The following is a 24,063-nucleotide window of genomic DNA, read 5'->3' as shown; positions in this document are numbered from 1 at the left end:
AGGAAGGTCGTTGTCCTCAGAAGCGTGCGATGAAGCTTGAGGGGCACGGCGTGCTCTGCGGGGACTTCACGGCAACAGTCATCTCGCAGAGCGAAGTATCAGAATGGTACGATGCATGTGTACGGGCCAGAAGGGTGCATTTGCTTAAAGTTAGCTAGCTAAAACCCCCTGAGAACTAACTGCGTGATCTGGTTAAGAAAGGTGACAGTCCTTGTTGGGATCTCTCTCTCCTGAGGTGTCGACTGCCTGGTTGTATTGCAGCACGACGCATGCTAGCGGGAAGCAAACCTGCGGTGAGGAGCGGGAGGTCACCGGGCTGCGGCTGCGCTTAACGTCAGCGAGTGCTGGGGCTCTGCTCCAGCCGCAGCGCAGCGTGGGAGACAACGTGCTCTCGACTTCTTCGTGGGTAAACGCGTGCCAAAGCAGAGCCCGTGCCTAGACCCGGCTTCAAAACCTCAGGTGCAGTAGCAGAGCAGGTAAAATGTGTTGGTTTTTTTTTTTTTTTTTTCCCCACAAAAGTGATTCTTAGAAATAGTCAGTAGTTTTTAATAATTATTTTTTATTAACAAGCGAGAATAGCTCTCTGAATAACTTGACACAAAAGAAACAAAGTTTGAGGTGGTATGCATTTCTGAGTATCTGTTTATCACATTTTAATGTTGATGGAAAAAGGGAGAAAAATGTTGATGGCATTTTTGTGAAATTCCACCCGTTTATGACCATATGAAATTAAAGCTTTTATACACTTATAAAGAATCTCCAAAGGGAACAAATATGTTTTTCCTACTGGAGTCTGCTTAAAGCATATAACAAATACGATTGCACAGCTCAATATTTCATATAAAACAATATGCTCTACCATTTTAATTTTCCCGTATAAAATTGTTTTTCATATGAATTCATGTTGCATTATTTTCTGATTCCAACTAAATTAGAACTATATAGATATAAATGATATACATTACATTTATTATACATAATGTAGGTAAATATGGAGTCATTCATCAACCATACCTCAGCTTTCATATAAATTATCTTTGTGGCATTTTTGCTTTTATATAAAGTCTTGGAGTTGAAGGAATATTTGACTGTATTTGTAACAATTGCGGCATTAATTTAATTGCATTTCTACATAAGAATTAATTTTACTCTCTCATAAGGCGTGTGGAAAGCAGAGAGAAAGGAGGTATGGCAGGTTTTACTTCTGAGTATTTTGAGATTTCTGTTAGGTGGCTGGACGCTGTGGGCAGTGCCGGACCCCTCTCGCAGGCGGTGGCGGAGCGGCAGCCTCCCCCGGGGGGGTCTGAATCCTCGAGGTGCTTTCCTCGGCCACCCAGACCCCGACGCCTCCCGCCGGATGGTAACGCCGCCGACGCCGCTGGCATCCCCGGGGATTCCCAGGTTGCAGAGCCGCGGGGACCGCTGTGCCGGGGGCAGGACGTGCCGATGGGACCGCGGCGCGGGAACACCCGCGTGGGGACCGGCGCTCGCCCGCGGTCACCGCTCCGTTGCCATCGCTGGAGGTCAAGAGGTAGAAGGCGGCCAAACGCAAGGAAACCGAAAAAAGGTTGGGGGCTGGGGGAGTGCAGCCCTGGCAGCGCCCTTAGGGGCAGGGTGTTAGGAAAATCCGATTTCCAAGGCGCTTGGTGGAGCAGCAGCCGCCCCGGTGCGACCTCCCTGCTCCGAAGGCGTCGGGGATCGGCGATGGGGCGCAGCGCCGGCCGCGGGCGCGGACCCCGTCCCCCCGCTCCGCCGCGGCACAAGGGCAGCGGGGGGTGACAGTGTCTGGCGGGCGAGCTGCCCAAACTGGCCGGGGGGCCGGGCGCCGGGCTGTCATCTGCGTCACCGGGAAATTGGTCTTTTGGTGTAATTTTCCTCCAGTAATTAGTCTCTCTGTGATTTTTAGACTTTGTGTCATGTTGTGAATGCAACGTGTTCGACAGCATACCTGCCGGGGAAAATATCTTCTGTGATGGGTAAGGAAATATCATTTTTCATGAAAGACATCAGAAAAATTGGATGTGAAACTTCTGAACAGTTGGGGGCACGATGACTTTCAATGACAGGGAGGACTCTGTCTGAGCCAGTCGGCAAGTGTCAAACTGCGCTAGCCTGCCTTTTTCTCGGCCGTTTGGGCTTTTTAGTTCCGCACAGGGCAGCACGGGCACGGTGCTTCCTTAACACCCGGTCCTGGGGGCAAATGGGATAGCTACGGGCAGGAGACGTTTCACTGCATAAACCACCTGTAGCTGTACCGGGCACAGGGAAAAAAGGGGCAGCTGAAAACCAGAGACACCAGAAAAGCACTGCGCAAATGAAGGCCTCGCTTCTTTAAAGGATTTTGTCGCATGTTTAGGGATTCGAATAGATTAGTTGACTTCTGTGCAAATAATGGCAGTCAATTAAATTTAAGCCTGAGTATTGCGTTGGGTCTTAATATTGTAAGTGAGGTAAGTATGTATGGTTTTTTTTAATACTGAGCCAACCTTATCGGAAAACGGTCATTTCCAGTGGGCGGTGGAGCTGGGAAGGGGACAGGGCAGACCCTGCCAGAGCTGCTGCCGGACGGGCTCAACGGGGTCAGACGACTCGAAGCAGACCACGCTCTTCACACCAAGGAGCAGCCATAGGCTCCAGAGCTGCTGCTGGGACCCAGTGGGGACCACCGATGGGTCTGGTCCGGAGCGGTGTCCGGGGGACTTCGGCTGGAAGAGCCGCGTGGGGAGCCTGCGGTGGCCGGGCGGCTGTGGAGCCCTTTCCCGGGGCCGCCCGCGGCGCGGCTGGAAATCGGCTCGGAGCGCCGCATCCATCACGCCCAAATTGTTCAGCAACCTCCAGGACAGCGTGAGCAGCAAGCAGCATCTGTTCCTCCCCGCCAGAGCCGCGATGATGGACTGCCAAGGACGGAGCTCCCTCCTCCTAACTTCTCGCTGTCTGGAAGCCAAGGTGAGATTGAGTCGATGTAAAACGTGGCCACGGTGCCCGCAGCTGGCGGGGCTGCCTGCGCGGGGAAGGGAGCGGGGCGGTGGGTGCAGACCCTGCTTCGCCCCAAAGAGAGCTCGGTGCAACGCCTGCCGAAACTTGTGAGGGCTCTCCCGACTGGTTCGGTAGGGACTGGGTGAAGCGCAGGGTTTTGCCAGGTGCCGTTCCAGATTTAAGTGGGGAAAAACGTGAGTTCCCACCCGAAGCTGCACAGGACAGGACACGTCCTTGCCCTCGGCACCCCTGCCCATGGCAAAGAGAGGACAGCGGCCCTCGCTCCCCATCGGGAAGCCCCCCGCGCTGGAGAGGGCTGAGCAGAGGAGCGGGAGGCAGCACGTCCTGAAATAAGGCGTAATGCCGCTTTCATAAAGGGATGCGGAATTAGATAATCTAGGAGTCTCTTACATGATTTAGTGGAAGTTAAAATACCATATGCGTTAGGGCTTGCAGGATACTGTGTTATTTTTAACATCCACACATTTGTAGGAATTGTAACTAAATATGTTTTCCAACAGGAATAAAAGTACAGGCTTAGGTATTTTATGAATGGCAGCTGTGTCAAGAGTGATTCAATAAAAATATGTGCATGGTGCTATTAATCCAGGCAGGAATTTCGCTGGCGCTGCGCGGGGTGTCTGGAGCAGAGTTAAAGTCCTCGGCACTCACGCTGCCCGAGCCTGCGTCTCACCGGCCTTCGGAGCGAGCCGGAGCTCGGCCAGGCTTTCCCAATAGCGCATGCCGGGGATATTTAAGGGGGATGCTTTCACAGTGCATTAGCTGGGCGGTATCCTTGCAGAAACCCGTGGGATCATCTGCCCTCCCGCTGCTGAGGGGAGGTTTGTGAAAGCGTTTTGCCTCCTCCTGGCTGAAGGTATGGGGAGACATTGGCCTCTGCCAGCGAGGCAGAAAAAAGATGCTCACCCTCTTCTACCTTTAAATCACACCTTTTCTAGCAATAATTGGAAGAACTGATATTTACAGTTAGTTTGTCTTGGAAATGACTTATGTCTGCACGACGGGAAAGGGATGGTAATACAAACGGCAATAAATAAATCACGCGGGGCAAGTGGCAGGCAGTGATACTAAGGCTAACAGCAAGCGTGGCTGTTGCACCTGCACGTGCCGCACTCGTTACTCTAGTTAGGCACAGGCATAAAAGAAAATATTATTGTTATTGTTGTTGCTGTTATTATTGTAATTATTACTCCTGTTTCCCCCTGGGGAGCGGAGGTGCGAAGCCCCAGGTGGCAGCTTCACGGTGGGATTGGAAACCTGCTGGGGGGGGTGAGTTTCCATGCCTCTGCGCGGCGGGCAGAGGGCGGCCCCCAGCCCTGCAGACCCCGTCCCCAGCGCCCTGCCCCACACCCCAGCCTGGCTGCTGGCACAGCCGGCGGACGCGGCAGGACCCCCGCCAGGTGCCCCAAAATCTGCAGGAGGCGATGGGGAGAGGGTCTGCCCCACGCCGCCCCGTCCCCCAGCACCGCAGCCGTGCCGGCAGCCTTTTTCCCCGCCGGGATGGCGATGCCGGGGTGAGCGCCCGGCGAGGCGATGCCTTGGCAATGCCGCTCGGCTGCGGCCGCTCCCGGGAGCGCTGGCAGCGATACCTTGCCGCGGCGAGGCCGGCGAGACCCCGCGAGCCCCCAGCCCCGCAGCAGGCGAGGGTCCGTGTTTGTGGTCCCGTCGCTCGCTGCGGGCTCGCCAGTGTCGGGAGGCGTGCTCCGCGTGCCCCGGCGGCCCAAGGGGAGGTGGCAGATGCCACCGAGCCGGCTGCGGGGCAGGCTGTAAAGGCTTTGGCGTCGTACCTGCGAGGGGATCAGATGAAACGCTGCGGCGAGGGCAGCTGCCGGCACGGCCCGAAATCCAGCAGGGATGGGCTGACTTCTGGGGTCTGCCCGGGTCCCGCGCCGGCGCTCGGAAACGGCGCGAGCGGGGGCCGGGTGAGACCCCCTCACCCGGGCGTTTTCCTCGCGCTGTGCAGGGAGGTGGTGGTGGTGGCATTGGTGGCGGTGGCGGTGGCGGCGGCGGCCTCGTGGAGCCCGGGCTGCCCTCTGCAACCTGCCGCTCCCCCGAGCACGCCCGGGTGCGCGCTGGCAGAGCTGCTCTTCCATCCCGTCCCGCGTCGGATGCAGCTGGGCTGCCCCGGTCCTTCCGACCTGCCCCGGAGCTCCTTGGGAGCCCCGTGGGCACCAGGCACCTGCGAAGAGCCGTGGAAGCCGCGTTGCCAGCCCGGCGCGGGGTGGCACGTGCCGGCAGCCGCGGCGCAGCCCCGGCGCAGGCGGTGCCTCGGTTGACCGCGGAGGGCCGTGCAGCTTCGCCGCAAGCCCTCTCCACGGGCGCTTGCGGGGGTCTGGGGCACCCCACGCCTGCGCTCTCCCCTCCGGCCGCCGCAGCCGCCCTTTTCCCCGCGCCTGGGGCTGGCCCGGCCCGGGTGGGAGCGCGGGGGGCTGGTGCCCCCGCTGTGGGAAATGCCAGCCTGCCCGCGCTTCCCATCGCTAAGCAACAGCGGGTGAAATATATCCCGATTTCTGCTGCTCCCATTTGGCACCTCCCACCATGTTCTTTCATGTGCAGTTGCACAGTGTAGCGGATAAAAAGCCCGTTTTCTATCTTTGGGTGCCAGTGCACATTGTAGCCATCGTCGGGAGGACAGGCAAGTCAATTGGCAAAGAGTAAATGACTGACATTAAGACCCTGAGCGACTGCCTGTACCGAGGCGCTTCTATTCATCTTGGGCCCGGATGCTGCCAAGCAAAGTCCAAAAAGTTGGGGTTTTTTTTGTTTTTTTTTTTTTTTTTCACATCAGAACTTCAAGCTGATCAAAGAAACAAACACTTTTAATGAAACATATGCAAGATACTTAGAAGGAGAAGATTCACAATGCATCTGCTGCGGGACCAGAAGGCTTATCAAAAGTGTGAAGTAGGAGGAGAAAAATTACGAGTGTATGATGCCAGAGAAGATTACAGAAATATTAAGCAGAAGGAATGTAAACACGTATAGCTGGTGATAGCTGGCGCGCGGCTCGCCGCGCACAAAGAGCCGCCACGCGGCATGGGTCTGAGGATGCTCTTGCCGTTGCGTGCGAGAGCTGGCATGCAGGGGATGGGTGCAGGCTCTGGGTGGCCCCCGCCGCAGCCCGGCCAGGCACCCCTGCAGAAACCCACGCACCCAGCCCCCCCATCCCACCCCTCGTCCCGGGAAGGCAGCCGGGCCCCAGGGATCAGGCAGGGCCGGCCATGGCCACGTTTCAGAGGACAGTCCCCCTCCCAGGAGCCCCTCTCTCCTGCCGTCTGGCTCCATCTCGACACCGAAACACGGGCAGAGAGCCGGCCACGCCACCTAGTTCAACTGTCCTTAGAGCCGAGGAATGTCGCAATGGCAATTTATTTGCATTTTCCTTATGAAACAAAAACTTCAACATAATACCAATTTTCTTGCGATGTGTTTTATTGAAAACATAAATACTGTGAAAAACTGTAATTTCTAGTGATAATATAGTAGGTTTACTATCAGCAGGAATATCACGTAATTATTTCTGTTCCACATTCAGGGGTGTGCAGACATATGGCTTATCTATTTCAGCCACTGGCCAAATTCTGCTCTCCCTTAACCCTTGCAACCTCGGTGAATTCAGCGAGGCTGCACAATTATAGCTGGCAGCAGGATCTGGAGCTCTTATTTCTTGTTAAATGAATATTTTTCATTTTCAAAGCTGCCTTCCTGTCTCCCCACATACAGACTGCTATTCTTGCTGTGCAGTATAGTTTTGCTTCTCCCTTCACAGTGCTGGCAGTTGTGTGCAATGGGCTTTCTCCGCCAGTAAGTGCCACCACCGGCTCCGCTGCAAGGCAGAATTGGGGTGTCCCAGGAGGGGTGTCTCTGCCCCCTCCTCAGGCTGCTGGTGCTTTTTTGGGGGGGGTCAGTGTGGGCAGGGGCAGGGCACGGTGCCCTCCTGAGCACGGTGCCCACCGGGCATGGGAGGATGCGTGTGGGGATGGCCGGCAGCATTTCTAAGGGCTGAACCACAGAGGCTCAAGCACCAAGATGACAATAGTTAAAAAATAATTCCTCTCCAAAGGGCAGGTTAGCAGCCTCTGGAGTTTTAACGCAGTCTCGTGACTTCTGTCAAAAGCCGTTTTGCAAGCCTAAGCGTGTGCCTGAGCAAGAAATGCACGCGCTGTGCTGGCTGGAGGATGCTGTGGGCATCGTCCCGGGTCCTCCTCCTGCCTCTGGCTCCCTCGGGATGGCAGCTGGGCAGACGGGGCTGCCGTAGCATTCCCGGTCTTTGCAAAAGCAGAGGGAGGACCCACCAAGGGCTGGACCAGCAGTGCGTTTGGCTTAGTAACCTGCCTCGGGCAATGGCCAACGCCGCTGCAGCGTGAGATACAGGCGAGGGAGCTGCTCCGGGATGGCTGAGCCAGCGCTGACCGGGCACGCTGTGGCCTTGTACTGTGATCTGCAGCCCTAAAACCACTATGGACACCCCAGTGCGGGTCAGCCCTGCTTCCCAGGGTCCTGGGTCCTCTTCCAGGGGCAGCCGTGCCCAGGCGGCTTATGGGGCTGGTGTGGCTCCCCAAGTTTGCAGGTCCTGCCCCAAGCCGCTACCCCACGTGGCTGAACTGCAACGTGGTGCTGATCGCACTTCACCAATGATAACCCCCTCTATCAAACGATAATTTAATTTAGTCTTTTCCCTTAAATATTTATGTGCTGACCTAGCAGTTTGATAAATCTCATAGGCAGCATCCTATCTGGGTACTATCAAATAATCAACCATCACTGTCAGTCAGGACTGGCTCCTGTCTCTGTCGCTGTTGTTTCCCATCTCTTTTCCTAACACCCACGCAGGAAAATGCCTGTTTTTCCCTCTGCCCAGGAAGGCTGACGCTCCAGTTTCCCTCTTGGCATTGCTCTGCAGGCAGGCGGGGGATGAGTCGAGGGGACGCGGCAGGTCCCGGCTGCCAGGTCAGTTTTGCCCGAGGTTACCAGCCACAGAAGACCCACCAGCATATGCTGAGGCGGCCAGGAGGCAGGTTTAATGTATGCTCCTGACCTTTCCGATCGCTCTTCTAAGCTCTGCATCTGCGAGGCTGCCTGGTCACCCAAGAGGGACGGGTGCCCTCGCTTTGCCCTGTTCGGGAGGTGAAGCCCCCGCCGCTGCTGCCTCTCCCATCTCTCCGACCGGAGAAGGAAAGGAAGAAGCAGCAGGCTCTGAAACACGCGGCGGTGCGGGCAGCATGGCCATTGTCACCTCTTTCCAAAATGTCTGGCAGATGTTTCCTCACCTTTTGTGGCCACGGCTGCCAACAGGAATAGAATAGAATAGAATAGAATAGAATAGAATAGAATAGAATAGAATAGAATAGAATAGAATAGATTTTCAGTTGGAAGGGAGCTACAACAATCATCTAGTCCAACTGCCTGACCCCTTCAGGGCTGACTGAAAGTTAAAGCACGGTATTAAGGGCTGTGTCCAAATGCCTGTTGAGCTCTGGCAGGCATGGGGCATCAACCACCTCTCTAGGAAGCCTGTTCCAGGGTTTGACCACCCTCTTGGTAAAGAAATGCTTCCTAATGTCCAGTCTGGAAGGCTCAAGTTTTCAAGGAAGGTTGCCACGCTGCTGTCCATGGACCGCCGGTGGTCCAAGGAGCAGAAAGAAGCTGGGGACCCACTGGGAGTGGGCGGGCGGCTGCTCCCAGTTCCCAGCTGCTAGATGTGACTGAAAGGAGCCAGGCCACCATCCAGCACGGCTTGGCTAGTGAAGACGCCAGTCCCATTGCTGTGCTGGGGGGCTGCGGGGGTGGCAAGACCGCGCTTTCCCACACCTGTGAGGGTGGGGTGACTGGTAAGGCAACTGGGCATCACACCCCGCTCGACCACAAGTATTTCACGGGGGGGGCTTTCCTGTGTTTTTTCCAAGCAGTTATTCTGGGTTTGTGATACGGTTACTGAAGAAGCGCTTCCAGACTCCGCATTCAGGTAAAGAGCAGTGTCTGCTTTGGAAAAGCTCGAGCATTCCTTAGAAATGCACTGTTTATTGTGGTTTATGAATAGCTCTCATGGTGTCATGTAAAGCCTGAAGTATTACGTACCACTCAGCGTGGTGTTGCTTGTTGGAGAAGGAGCCCTAGCAAAGGCAGACTTCTCTGCGGTTTTCAACATTTGTAAAACCAAGCTGGAAATGAAAATAAATGAAGGCATGCAAATAAAATTCTTTCCAAAACACCCATGCTCAAGTGGTTTTTTTTCTACCACTGTTTTTAAAAAAGCATCTGGCAAGCCTTTCTTCAAATTTATTTTAGCTAAATGCAAACAAACAACAACTCTAATAAGCATAGTAGCATATTCATTAACAGTTCTGGCTACAGCTTTTGAAGATAAGATGAGGAAAAAGTTCTTTAATTTTACTTGGGGAAATGTATACGATCACCATGAAAGGGATTTTAATCATAAATAGCAGGGAGTATAAATGTATATAAAGCCCTGCTAGCACAGACATCACCTTTTCTGCTTCTCCCGGTGAAGGTGGAGCCGCAGGAAGAGCCGCAGCCCTGTAGAGCGGGCACTGCATTCGCACAGCCCTTCTGTCTGCTCGGATATTGGGGGGGACACCGGGCTTCATCCTGGTATAAAGCCAAATAATAAAAGAAAAACACCCCACTAGAAACAACCAACCTGTTCCAGCCTCATACGCTTTCCTGCCAGCAAAATGCCTGTGGTTTTTGCTTCTTGCTGAATCTAATGATCTACGTGAAGTAGCTTAACTCCTCCAAACTCTTTTGTGGGCTTTGCTTTCTGAAAGAAGAGCCCTCGTGGGAAGGGCTGGGCACCGCGCCGTCCCCCCGGCGCTAGCAGGCATCCTTGGGGGGAGCGATGCTCGGGCCGGGGTTTCCCAGAGTTTGCCAAGGGCAGGACCGCAACGCCTGGGGACGGACAGACGGACGGACACGCACACGACACCTACCTGAGGTTTTCCTCGTTTCAGACCCTTTTGGTCTATGGATTCAGAATCGCAGGAGCTCATGTTTATTGTTTCAGTATTCGTCAATCAATTCCCACTTCAGTGGCCAGCAGAAATATCCAAGGTTCCTTTTTTACAGTGTTTTCTGTATGCAACGAACGTCTCAATTACAGCGGGCCTCTTTGTGCTTATATCCTCAGCCTTAAACTGTTTCATTTGCATGCACTGGGTGACTATATTTTGTTGTTGAAAAGTTAGCCTTCAGAAATGAAATTCAAAAATTCATCAACTTGAAAAGAGCTGTTGGGCATAGAAACTGCTTGATCATTTCTCAGCAGGGCCTCTGACACCGGCAATCTGAACTACGCAAATGGCCCGGCAGCCCCGTGAAAAAGCACGCAGACAGGGAACCCTTTCTCCAGCATCACCCCAAGTCGGCACCAGGTGAAGGAGATGCCAGTGCACGGCAAAGCATGGGCACGTGAACCGCACGGAGGGAGATGCTGCAAGTTTCGGTAAAGCTGTGGATCCCATCACCTTTGAATGAAAGGTGGCTGGCAACAATAGGATACAGCTGTAAAGATATAATTTATTGAAGGTTACGGTTATGCCTTTCAAAGGTCAGCATTGCACTGTCTAAATTGGCTGCACGGGGTTTTGTACGAGGAAAGATAAGAGCAAATAACCTGTAGGCACGATCCCTAATGAAATCTGTTCTCACATGTAAATTGATGTTTCGCCCTGCCTCTGGCATACGGCAGACCCAGCGCGGCCACCCTTCAGCACACAGCTGAAGCTCCCGGCTCCCTTCCCGGCTGCAGCCGAACGATCAGACGGCCGCCGGCACGCCGGGCTGCTCCTGCCGGCAACGCACCCAGGGACAGCACGGCTGCACCTCGCCTGGGCGCGGGGCTTTCTCCGTCCCACCGAGGCTGGTGCACGTGCTCCAGAATTGCAGAGAAATAATGAGAAAAATACGTTTGCGACAGTATAAATGAGACTCATTAGAAAGCAAGTGGAAAAGATGGGGCTGATGTGAGACATCAGGACTAAGAGTTTCCCAGATTCGTTTAGTATTCACCGTGCATAGTTTCTAAGAAGTCATTGCGTCTTTGCAAAAATTTCACCGCGCACCTGCATATCACGACGGTTGTTTCAGGCCTCGATCACACGATGCCTTCCCCAAGCCATTGATAATCACGTCAGGTTACTCAGGAGAAGCCAATATTTTTGTGCAAAGCTCAGATAGTAGCAGGTAATGAGTATTCCCATCTCAGCAGATTTCTAATGCAAACTCATACAGAGAAATATTACACATTAGCCTCCTTTAGAGGAAGCTCATTAAAATAGGAGTGTTTGCACTCCCACTGCTGTATGAAGATGTTGCATTTTTCAAATTTGATTCCTAAACCAATTAGTTTTCCGTACTATAAATGCCTTTCTTTATACACTACACATTATAAGGCAGGGTTGTCATTTCTTTAATGGGAATCATTATTTGAGCTGAAATGTTTGGTCTGGTGAGTCAAGTTGGTTTCCATTGTGTAAAGTAAAAATGTAGCTGTCATTTGCCTGCTGCTTCTTGCTGCCGTGGTTTCTGGATGCTGAAGCATCCAGAGGGTACCCAAGCCCTGGATCCCACGGGATCCCCTCCGGGCAGCGGCGTGCCCGGGCGGGCAACGGGCGCATCTGCTCCCGTTGCCCGCCCGGGCACGCCGCTGCCCGGAGGGGATCCTGCCCACGTGCTTTTGCTTTGTCTGAGATGAACCAAAGTTTAATGCTGCTGGAAAACGTCCTCGGCTGCGAGACGCGTGCCACGAGGCGCTGTCTGCACCGTCTGAAGGAGAGCGTGGTCTCTTTTCCTTCTCGGCAACTATCCTCCGATGCTAAAAGCTGATGGAAGCTGGTATCCGTGCTGCCTTTTCTCAAAAATGTTCGCCCCCCTCGTTGGGGGACCCACGTGGGTCCCTGCCACCGCTCCCGTCCCCGGAGCTGCATCGTGTTCCCCGGGCAGGGATGCCTGCGCAGGAGCGATGGGAAGGAGGCTGCAAGGGTCCCACCGCTACTAACATCTGATCCATGAGAAGTATGTGTGTGGGGGGGTAAACAAGACATTTTTACTGCACATTTCAACCCTGTCTTTAAAGTATTGAGCTAGCATAAAATCCTGTTCCTTTTTAGAGGGATGCATTGCAAGAAGCTGGAGACATTTTGAAGACATACACAAGGAATCTGTTAAATTACATTTGCATTAAATTAACTTGGGTGGTCCGCACGTTATCGAACATCTAAAGGACCGGAGAAAATGTATAGCTTAAGAAATGTATTATCACTATCTGCAGTGACCTGTTTAGTGGATGTCAATATGTTTTCTTTTAGGAGGACTCATTCATTTTTGCTCATAGTGAAACTATCCAGCCTCCCCGAAACATCTCAATGGGTGGTTCTGGGTGTTTTGCAACATGTGTGGGGTGACGGCTGCTCTCTGCGGTGGTTACCAGAGGTCGTGACTAAGAGCCATCAGACACGTATAACACCAGCTCTGTCTTTGGGAAAGAACAATGGAAAATTCTCTTCATTTCTGCAGCAAAACAGAGCTATTGCCACATGATTGCTCATTAGCAGTAAACAATAATTCTCTTTGTATTTGTTCACGTTTAGTGCAGCTTTATAAAAAGTCAGTGCCTGATAGACTAAATCATTGAAATGAAGACAGTGAGCCAAATTTAGCTTTCATTTACTGCCCTCAGGAGAGATGACCAGAATGTCATTAATAAAGTAAACAGCAGTAGGTGGCTTACGAGTAAAAGACATTAATTCCTGAAAGCAGGACACACATGGCAACATGTACATTGGCCAATAGTTTAAAAATAATTACGTCTGAGTTGTTTATACAAACGTGGCTAGATTTTGGTTTTATCTGAACTGATCAGATCTGTCCTGAAAACCAATCTCAATTCTGATTTCTATCCGGTCTAATGGTTCCCTGACCTATATCTACCGCTTACAGCGTGCACGGACAATAACAGTAGAAAAAAGGCTATTGCCTGTCTGCACATGCTTAGGGCAGAATACGCAGCTTAGATATCGATGTGCTTTTGCGAGCGGCGATGAAATACGGCGTCCGGTGGAGGTGACGGTGACGGAGGAGCTGCACGCTCCCCGGCGAGGTGGCAGGGATGCCCGAGGTCACCCTGGGCACGCCGCTGCTTCGGGGCTCGGTCGCTTCACGAGGCTTCGGCACGTGGCATGGCTGGGTCACGGCCAGCCCGCTGCAGTGGAGGAATGTGTTCCTGTCATAACACCAAGTGGTTATAATATACGTGGTTTTGTTCAAGCTGATGATCAGCCAGAGTCCTGCATTTTGAACAAGTCCAGGCACTGAAGAAGCCCTGTGGAAAATCTGCCTAGCCACAGGTACACGTTTGCTGTGGCAAGTATATCGTGGGTGAGTATGTGCCATACCCTATACATCCATATTTCAAAGAGCCACTAACTTAATTTCTGGGGTTCATATGCTCCAAAGCCATTTTAATAATGCTAGAAATGATCGAAAGGCTACGCCCTCACCAACTGAGGACTTCAGCCCGGCAGCAAGACTTCCATTTTGCCAGCCGTGGATACAAAGCCAGCCCAACGCACGCATCCAGAAGCATCAGAAAGTTATTCCTTGGTGCCAGGGCACAGCCTCACATTGCGTTGCTCGCGGTGCAGGAGAGAAGCTGCTGTGCGTCGCCTGGGTCCGTCCTGCACTTTGCTGCGTGTTCAGAAATGGTCTCTTGGGAGGTGTTTTATACGTAGTCACAGAATAGCTTCCCAATACCTTTGGTAAAACTGTATGTGATGGTCTGACCACAGTGCCGCTGGACTCAGTCCTCAGGGCCCCCGATATCCTTGTTGGTAGATATGGATAAACATTTTGCTCTTCTTCTGTTCCCCTCATGGGAAGCGACAGCAGACGCCCCGAGGGTCAAGTCCTGGGACACGGGGCAGTACCTCGACCCACGCGTTCAGGTGTGCGCTGATGTATTGTTTGGACAAACCCCCTTGTTTGTTGCCAGCCCTTACTGACAGAGAGGTTTCCCTCAGTGCTCTGAGAAGCCACTGCAGGAGCGTTTCCAGCAGTCCTGTCAATTCTTCCTGCAGCTCTTAGCACGCGGAGGAAATGGCTGCTCCTCATCCAGTTAGCTTTCTGCAAGCCCCCAAAATTCACAAAAGTCATTCTAATTATTCACTTAAGTGAATGCTTGATAATAAGTGTAATAAACTTGGAAACTAGGTGTAAATAAAATATAGGTTATTAAAGTACTGTAATATGATGGTAAAGAGCTTATAGGTTCTCGTAATTAAATGGGCTACATGTAAACAACGGTGCTGGCAGCTTAACTGTCCTCAGCAGCTACCAAGTAGGAGATTTCTTGAGTAAGCCGAGAGGAGAGCTACTGTTTGCATTATTACCTCTCTTATTTATTAACTCCCAAATACACAATAAACTCACACAACGCATTAGTTTGCAATCAATAGCACTCTTTGGGCATAAGGCTTTATGTCTTCTTTCGTGCCATCTGAAAGGGGAAGCCAAACCGGGTATGACGGCAAGTTCCATGCGCTGAGTTAGGGAAGTCATTTTTCATTTCAGGAGAAGTCCGCTCCAATAATGGAAGTGCTGAAGGTTATTACAATAATAAATGAGTTGGCAGTGCGATTTATATAAGAAACTAATGTATTTTCTTATGGAGCACTGTTTAATTCCTTGTAAATCTTGCGCTTACCGCCGGACAAGCTCTGACTCCCGAGCGGCTCTGCCGAAAGCCTGCAGAACCGGGAGTTCGTGTGGTTCATTTCTTGTTGTCCAAACAGCTGTTCGTGATCGTCCTCCCTGCAGGTATCTGTTTGGGGATTAGTAATGCTTCGCATGCTCGTACATCACAAGAAGTGGATGTGTAATTACATTAAACATGCTTCATCTCCTTGGACTCACTTATCCCAAAGTGCTGATATTGGCTCAACTCAATGAATTTTCTTCATAGACTGTTTTATTTTTTAGCATAATGTACTATTTGCAGATAGGAAGCCCCACACCAGGCAGTAGCTTTCGGCTTTCTTGCCGAGTGCCCCAGTTTTCAGCCTAACGGTTCTTCTCACATGGACAAAACCGTTTGGTTTTCGCACATCTGTTTTCTGGGCATGGCTGACTCGGTCTGGCTGGACAGCAGACCGGGGCTGGTACCGGGAGATGCTGGCTGGCTGAGAGAGTCGCTGCTGCTGCGTAATCCTGCCGGTACGGTCCCCCGCCGCGGTGCCGTGGGGCAGCCGTGGGGCAGCCGTGGGGCAGCCGTGTCCAAACGGGAAGCTCTTGGCGAAGAAGCGCAGGGGAGCCCGTTCCACCGTCAGCAAATCTCGAAGGGTCTCATTGCAGGGATGTCGCACGTGTCAACCCCTCGGGCAAATGCAAAGGGGGTAAAACCTCTTAAGAGGGTGAGCCCACCCCGTCCTGCCTCGATGCTTCCCCGCGGTCTCCGTGGTTCAGGAGGTGTCGGTGGGACCGCAGCGATGCAGGGGGCTTTCTGCAGGCTCCTGGCAAGGGGAAGACATTTCTTCCTCCGGCAGGCCTTAAAACATGTGTTAGGGGCTGGCTGGGCCAGAAAGGCTCTGCTGGAGTTGCTGTAGCCCAGCCCAAGCCCGGAGTATACTCCGGAACAGGGCACAACACACGTTGTTTGCCTGGTCGAGCGCTGTGCCTCCTGTCTGAATGGCACATAAAATCCTCTGAAACCCAGGGAAGAGGTATGCACTGTCCTGCACGGTGCAGGAATGAACGAAGTCTTACAGATTCTCCCCTACCAACAAACTAATGTGCAATGGTACTACGTCTCTGCTTAATAGCATTTCCATTTTTAATTCAAAGCTCTGAGTGTTGTGGACAAGACAGACATCAGAAACTAGTAAACCTTCACAAAATGGGATTCTCATTGCTCGAGTTGGAGGTGTGTACCCGGTTCTATGCCACCTATACTGCATTACAGCACATCTGCGACCATTTCCAGGCATACTTTTTTTTTATATAATATTTTATATTATTCTATATTCAATGTTCTACTCTCATATTGAGTCAGAGCCTGGAAATGTTTCCTGCAGGACAGTGCCATGAGCAGCCCCTCTGACTTTTGAGGTGCTACCCTGTGTCAGCAATGACGGTACTGGCACCACCCGCTTGAGGGTGAAGGCTTCTGAAATGACCAGCATTGTCCTGGGTGAGAAACGGATACCTCCCTGATGTCTACAAATGAGAAATATGCAAAGAAAGTTATGAAGAAATCAGTAATAAGGGTTGAAAAAAGCTTAAAACCGCATTTAGGAGACGTCACCCCACTCCATCCCCTGCAGCTGGCCATTGAAACAGGGAGGTTTCTTGGAGTGATGCTCACTGTGTCGCAGGAGTTTCTGGTGGACGGAAAGCTGCCGATGGAAGAAAAGGAGCCCTCGCTACACCTCGGGGCTCGGGACCAGCTGGTGCAGCCCCTCGTGCCTCCAGCCCCACCGAGGCTCTTCGGCCAGCCCACGGAGGCCCAGGCTTGGTGCCAAGCTGTTTATTTCCTAAATACAGTGTCTGCAGCAGCTACTGCATCGCTCATCAAATGCACCTGCCTACTTACACTTACCAGGAATGTCACGTTAAAAGGAAACTAGAGTTGGAACCTTAAAACTTCCCAGGAAAGTCCTGTAAAGGATGGGCAGCCCCCTCCTAGCCAGACGGCAGAAACATTTTTCCAGACTACCCTGGTTTCTTACAGAGTATGTGCTGAACACACGCAGCTGCAGTGCTCTGGTTAAGGAAACACAAGTCACACTTAGATGCCCAGTGCGTTTTTCATTTTCCTTGGGGGTCTAATCAGAAGAATCTATGATTGAAATAGATGAAGACAGTCACTTCAGTCTTTATTGCAGAAAAAAAATAAATTAAATAAAAAAATAAAACGGAAAGACGACAGGGATGAAAACTTTAAATGAGAACCTCATGCCCCTGGAGTGATTCACATCTCTGCATGTTTTGGTCCCCCTGTAGCTGCACAGCAAAAGCCATAAAGATTTAGTGTACTCCCAAACATGCCCCCCCTTCGCACTCATCCTTCATGACTGAGTCTCCTTGATTAAATCGTGTTGATTTTAGTTTATCTCAGTCCTAGGAAACCACAGATTTGCCTACATCAGAGTCCTAACAAAATCAAAAAAAGAAGTCTCAGACCTGGGAAGTTGCCCCAAGACTATATTAATTTTTTCCCAGGGAAGATGCTGGATCCCAAGCACTGAAATGGTTCACTCGGCTGGGACAGATGCAGCGTGCAGGCATGCACAGAAAAAAGCATCACGCTCTGCGGCCAGGACTGCCCCGCGTGCGCTCCGTTCTGGTCTGGGGAGCCCCGGTGGCAATACCTAGCGAGTCCTTTAACCAAAGCAAGCGCATCGACTTCTGTGCCGTACAGCTCCTCACTACCCTTGCGCTGACTTTCAGCTAACTGAAATCAGGGGGAAAAAAGGATTTTCTTTTTTAGAGCAGCCACCCTTCCTGTGACGTGCCTATTTGTCACGGTCCTGACCCCCGCCCCTCGCAAAGCCCCTCGCAACGTCCACCCGGGAAAATTAGCACCTTCCTTATGGAACACGAGAATGAAAAACATCCCCCAGCCCCCAGCTCCCGATGGCTGCGTTTCAGTTATTGCTAAATCATCCCTCTGACTCCAGCGCGGCGTTTCCTCAGTTTTCCCCTGAAAGCACTTGCTTCATTTCTCTCACATGCTTCCCCGGCATCGTGGGGCTGCGCCTGCCGCCAGCCCGGGAATCGGCTTCCTGCGGGCTCCCCCACATCCTGACCCGCCGCACGGCCCCTTCCACCCGCCCGCGGGTACGCCCCGGGAATACGGCAGGAGTTCAGGAAAACTGTTTTTCTCATGCCGGGGGATGAATTCCTATCGCATGTGCTGTAGCCGGGAGCGAGGAGCTCTCGGTGCGATTTCCTCCGGAGGGTCAGCGTGAGCGGAACGATGGGCTCGTGCCCCGAGGGCGTCCGCGGCCGCCGGCGGCACCTCTGCACCTCCCAGAGCAAACCCTGGTAGACGTTGCACACTTTCTCACCAAGCCTTTCTGATTCCCATACAGGATTTCTCAAAAAAAAAAAAAAAAAAAAAAAAAAAAAGCTGCGAGTTTGTGATCTGCTTGGATTCTGCTTTAATTTCCACGGTGCTTAGATCCCACTTGTTGACATTTGGGATGTTTTCTACTCAGGTCGATGCTGCAAAAATAATAATGAAAAAAAAATCCTTCAACGTAGATATGACTACACTGAAAACTCAAAATGCATATTCTTAGTCTCTCGTTAGTCGTAGTTAGCTGTAAGGTTAGTTATCCTTCTTTTCCCCATGAAAAGAGAAGCTTTTGCAGCTAACCGCGTCTGACCACTCGGTTCCCCAGGGATGGGTCTGTGGTTCTGTGAGTTTTTTCTTACCTTTCCTTACCCGCCTTTTTTAGGCGGTAATTTCCTGGACACCACCTGTGATTGCTGTGGCTTCCAGGCAGGAAAGGTCCGAAGCGGTGACGGGGACGGGAGCGGTGAGGAGCCTGAGCACCCCAGGGACCGTGCGCAGGGCAGGGGTGCAGCAGCCCCTGCTGAAGGTTGTCCTGAAGGATGCCCCAGCCCTGGCCGAGGTCTCCTGGCACGGAGCCCCCGCTGGCCCCCCGGTTTGGCAGCGTCCCCCCCCCTCCCCTCGCCCCCTCCGCGGGAAGGAGCTGCAGGGAGGTTCGCGGCTGAGCCCTAACGAACGCGGCTTAAGAGACTTAAAGGCCTTGAATCTCCCCTTCGGTGGAAGATTAGAGTGCATTTCTCCAAATTCGCACCAGAAGAAGCGAACTTCTTTAATCTCGTTCAGGGCCTTGTTATCCTCTTTTCCGAGACTCATCCCATTGAATGTGAAGCATCCCCAGATGTTTCCCAGAGGCCCCCGACGCGGAGACCAGCGGCCCGGCAGAACCGGGGTGCCCTCCGCCTGCATGGGCAGCTCCCGTCGGGGGGATCCGTCTTCCGAGCATGAGGACCCGCTGCCGATGTCACGGCCAAAATCACCCGACGGGCAGCACCCGCGGCGTGTGGGCTCGGGTGGGTGCCCTGGGGAAGGTGGCCACCATCTAACGGGCAGAAAATCCACAGCAGCTGGGACCTCGCCTCGAATTTTAGTGCTATTGTTTACATAGGGACTGAATCTGAATTTAGGGAAAAGTGCCTACTGTTGCTGTGCATTTTTTATTAATGAATATTTTATTGTGAATATTGCTTGTACTCTGAGTCCAGAAGTTGTAGTAGATAAGTTGACCCTTGCCTGTGGCTGGGTTATGCCGGTAGGCTGGAAGACCTCTTCATGACTCAAGAACTGTTTTGATGGAAACTCTTCGAGGCAATACTCCAATTCACTCTTTACGATCCAAATTCCTTGTGCAAGCTGGAATACTGCTTGGAGCAGTTTTCAAACATCAGGACACTTTAGCAGTTAGTCCCAAGTTTCAGCAAACACTGAAAATCAGCATTGGGCGAGTGCAGCGTACAGAAACTTGCCTCATTTCTTTTTACCTTAGTCCTTAAAAACTAGCAAGCGTTCCATAAAAAATTCTCACTCGTCTTAAGAACCATCTTCTGAACACAGAAGTGGTTATTGCACTGATCTCCAGCCATTGATCATCTTGAGTGGCAATCGTAAGCAGCTCTCGTGAATTTAATGCGAATTCACATTCAACCGAGTATTGGGCGGTAAGGCGGCAGGACCAGCGTGGCTCAGACTCCAACAGGAGCCTGCGGAGAAAAGGGCTGGAAATTCTGAAACTGAAAATTAACACACTCAAGCTAGAAAGAAATTGCAAATTTTTAACTGCGATCTGTCCTTAACATTTAGATAATGAAGTGGCAGTTTTTCTTCTCTAGCCTTTAAATGAAGATCACCTCTTAGAGCTCAAAGAGAAGTTACATTGCATTTTGCCGGGCAGCTGTCTGCAGCCTGTGATACAAGGGTACTTTCTCACCCTCAGGTACGTGATCTTATTAATTTTTTGAGTGATCTGGTACTTCCTATGGATAACGGACAAGGTAGATGGCTAATTCCCTTTTCTTTCTTTTTTTCTTTCTTGTGGAGGAAGAACAGAAGAACAGAGAAAAGTGGGGAAGAAAGGAAAGATGTAATAAGACATACTTTCATGTAGTTGTATTTAAAGAATCACAGAATACGTTTCTTCCATCTTCTGCAAAGCCGCGCGGCGTTTCAAAAGCACCCGCACATTCAAACGGACAGGAATATTGTGGTTCATACCTCTCTCCCATTGATCTCTAATTCTACCATTATCCAATGAAAAATACCAATAGCAATAAAACAGAGAACTAGATGTGCCACAGACAATCTTCAAACGGATGGCTTGGCGAGTGAGAGGAGGAAATGAAGCACTTAAATCTCTCATCAGATGTTCTGAAAATTATTTCAGCTGCTAAAAATGCTAAACAAATTTTTATTTCAAAGGATATGTTCCAAAATCTTCCCCTTTGATAATTGCTTTTTTTTAAAACCATCTGTCATATATTTCATTCCAGTCTCAGAGGGCCAATGCTCCCCTCCCCTGCGCGCCTGGGAGGGTGAGGGGCAGCCCCCCCAGGTAAGGCTTTGGGAGCCAGCCCTCGCCCCAGCATCCCGCTGCCAGTTGCAGATCGCACGTGGCGGGAGTTCGGGATGCGGGCTCGGCCTCGGGCGGGCGCCGTGCCTGCGGCTGAGGGTGTCTTGCTCCGCATTTCTGCAATTTTAGACGTTTTTCTTTCTTCTGGTTTTTTTTAACAATTTTTATTATTTATTGTGCATCATCTGGGTTTAGATTTAAACCCTGCCCCCAAGGTTTCCCAATCCATTGAGGCTACGTCCTTGGCCCTTCAACCATTTTCACTGACTGGTAACCTCAATCAAAACGTTGGGCTTTTTCTTCCTCTTCTTTCTTTCCTTGGAAGTTCCTTCAGTCCCAAAACAGCTAAAAAAAAAGGAGCCGCTCCGCCTGGCTGGTTTGGCGAGGCGGAACTCGCCGCTTTCTGCCGTTCTTCTTGCTTCTCCTTCCCTCTGCCGGCTGGAAGACCACCTCTCGCCGTGCCCACGCCGGGGCGGCGGCCCCATACCCCCCCTTCGCCCCCGGCGAAGAACCAAGAGGCGCAGCAGTCTCCCCGGCGGGACGGGGGGGGGCAGCCCCGGCCGGCTCCCCGCTGCCCACGGCTTGGCCCGGCGGCGGCGGCGGGTTTCCAGCCCCGGAACGGAGGGAAAAGTGCCACCTTGTGGGAGATGCCTTTTCCCGGATTTCACCCCAAAAAGCCGGGCCCGAGGCCCGCGCGGGCTCGGGGCGTTGGGGGCGGGGGTCGGGGGCAGCGCTCGTCTCTGCCCCGCCGCCCCCCCCCCCGGACGGGACGGGGAGGACTGGGGAGGACTGGGGAGGACTGGGGGGGGCTGCGGCTCCTCTGCAGGCAGCCCGGGGGGTCCGGAGCCGGCCCCCCCACCCCGGGATGGAGCCGAGGCCCGTCCAGCCCCTGGGGTGGGGGGGTCCGGGGGGTGCCGGGCCGGGGGGGGATGGCAGCGCTGTTTGACACGGTGGGTTAGCACTTCGCTGCTAAATTGTCAGCGATGGCTTCTGTCACTGACAGATCGACGCTCGCTCAGTCAGGGTTTTTTTTTGTGTTTTTTTTTTTTTTTTCCAAAACAATATTGTGAGAAGGTTTCAGATTTGCAAAATGCTTTCAATTTGGTGATGTTGTTGGAAAAATATTTGCTTCCAAATCAGTGTGCAGTGTAAAACAGAAGGGCTTAATGCTTGGTGCTTTGCATTACATGCTTTGCTAAGGAATGAGGAGCGCAGCTACGGCAGCCTTTTCCCACTGCTGGGGAAACTGAATGCTCTCTGCGGAAAACAGGATGTTATTGCCTGACTTAATTTTCTTATGGGGTTAGGATTTCAAATATCACTTGAAAATACCAAAGCTTGTGCTATTCTTTGACAGATTGATAGCCCACACTGTGATTTGTAATACTTTGGTGAACATCTTGAAATACTTATGTCATGACTGAGGTAAGGTTTGAAAAAAACATTTGCTTATTTTGTTACACTTTTTTAAATGTTATGATTTATACTAATATTAGCATATTGCTAACCCAAACAGTGCTGCACTCGGCTGTGCTTTTCCCCTCGCTGCTCGGTAAACCAGCACCTCTACTTCCTGCAGCAGACCGGGGCTGCGCACACAGCACCGGGCAGCAGGATGTGACCCCGGGCACCCAGGCTCAAAGCCCCATCATCGTACAGCGACACCCGCCGTCCACGGGCTCGTGCTTCACAAGGCTTCCTCTTTCGTCTTTCCAAAAAAACAAGCCCAATATCAACCCAAACCACGGCACAGATGAGCGACGAAGGAGTGCAAACGCCGTGGCAGGGCTTGGCAGATGACCGGGTCAGAGCTTTTCTGAAGGGCACCGGTCCATGGCTGCTGTTCCCGCACCGCATGGCCGGTTCTTGCCCCGGGGCTTTCATCCACGCTGTGCTGCGGCGGTGATGCTCCCTTGGGGTGGCCGTGGCGGTGCTCGGCCCCACCGTCCTCCCCGGCCTGGCGGAGGGCACTGGGGTGCTCCTCGCTGGGTGCTTGTACCCCGAAGCAGCTGGCAGAAGCAGTGGTGGTGTGCTAGAGAGCTGATTGATCATTATTCTTGGCTCTAATGCATTTTGCTTGGCTAGGTATGCTGAGGTCCTTGGGCTTTTTTTTTTTTTTTTTTTTTTTTTTAAGTTAGACCTCTGAAATCTAATGATCCTAAGGGTCTCTTTTGACATTATAGCAACATTTAAAATGAATTTGTAGGGGAAAACACAAGAGAGGTAAAAAGTCAGGTTACCGTCGCATGTAGTGAAGCCATCTGACTGCATGTAGCGAGGCTTTTGTGGTGGCAGGTGCCAGAGGACCCCCAGACTGAGCCCGTTGCGAGCTGCGGGCTGTTACCTGTTCATAACTCACCCAAAGGGGCAGGGGAGCACACCCTGCACCCTGCCAGCGAGAAAGCGCTTAGTGGCAAGGCTGGACATGGCCATCCTGCCAGGAGAAAGCTGTCGTGTTACGGATTTCCTCCCCAAAATGATGTGAGGTGTGCAGCGTGTGTGATACATGTGGGAAAGGGACTGGCTTCGGGGTGTCCCCATCCTCCCCCTCTGTCCTTAGCACAGAGGGTCTCCAGGGCTGCCCCTGGCACCCCCAGACCCCTCACTGACGGGCTGTAGGCTCAGCCTGCTCCTCGGCAGAGATGTTTGCCGCTTCAGGGTGGTTCTCTGAGGTCCCCATGGGCTCTGCTGGAGGCCCTGAGGGTCCTTGGTGCCCTCCCACCCCGGATGGCTTCTGCACATCCTCCTGCACGTGTGTCACAGCAAAGCGACTGCCAGCATTCATTTCCCACCCTGAGCTACTTGTGGTTGGGTTTAATGGGCAGTTTTTATCCCTTGGAGCGCACGCCTTGGGGAGATGACCTTGGAAAGCAATGCTCCTCCCCAGCATGGACATGAGGTAGGTGTCGGTGTCATCTCAGGCCACGCTGGACCGACCCCAGCAGCGAGTGGGGAGCCACTTCTCCTTCTGCAAAGCTCCAGACACGGGCACGAGGCATGATGGATAACTTTCACACTCCCGAGCACAGTGAGGTCTGGGGCGGGGATCCATTGCTGCTGGGAGTTTCTAATGGAAAAGAGTTCCTTATGTCTACAAATGGCTAATGGTAAAAGTCTTGGAAATGTAATTCTGTTTGTGTAAGAAATTTAATAATGACAATTTCAGATCTAAAGCAGCCTGGGGCTGTACCCCCACTTCAGCGGTGGTGGGGACCATTCCCGGTCTCTGACCACTGGCGGCGGCGGTGGCAGCAGCCAGCCCCGGTGCCCATCCCGAGACTCGCTGCTGCTTCTCCCCCAAAACAAAACCCCAAACCCTACGCCATTCTCAAAATAGAACAAACACCCTTCCCTTCAGCTGGGGCTGTTTAAAGTGGAAACAAATGTGCCCCGCGCAAGCGGGCATGTTTAATTT

General features: G+C 52.3%; 1 protein-coding gene across 1 annotated transcript; it reads left to right on the top strand.

Moving 5' to 3' along the window:
- Positions 1-29: 29 nt before the first annotated feature.
- On the top strand, positions 30-3,525 carry LOC115337036. Its single transcript, XM_041121090.1, has 5 exons — positions 30-106; positions 262-402; positions 1,161-1,567; positions 1,907-1,976; positions 2,512-3,525. Exons 1-5 carry the CDS (start codon positions 30-32, stop codon positions 2,846-2,848), a joined length of 1,032 nt encoding a protein of 343 aa, XP_040977024.1. The 3' UTR covers positions 2,849-3,525.
- The last annotated feature ends 20,538 nt before the right edge of the window (positions 3,526-24,063 follow it).

This window comes from Aquila chrysaetos, chromosome Z (genome assembly GCF_900496995.4).
Source record: "Aquila chrysaetos chrysaetos chromosome Z, bAquChr1.4, whole genome shotgun sequence".
NCBI classification, from domain to species: Eukaryota; Metazoa; Chordata; class Aves; order Accipitriformes; family Accipitridae; genus Aquila; species Aquila chrysaetos.
The sequence above is the reverse complement of the archived record's forward strand: the minus strand, read 5'-3'. Positions and strand labels throughout refer to the sequence as shown.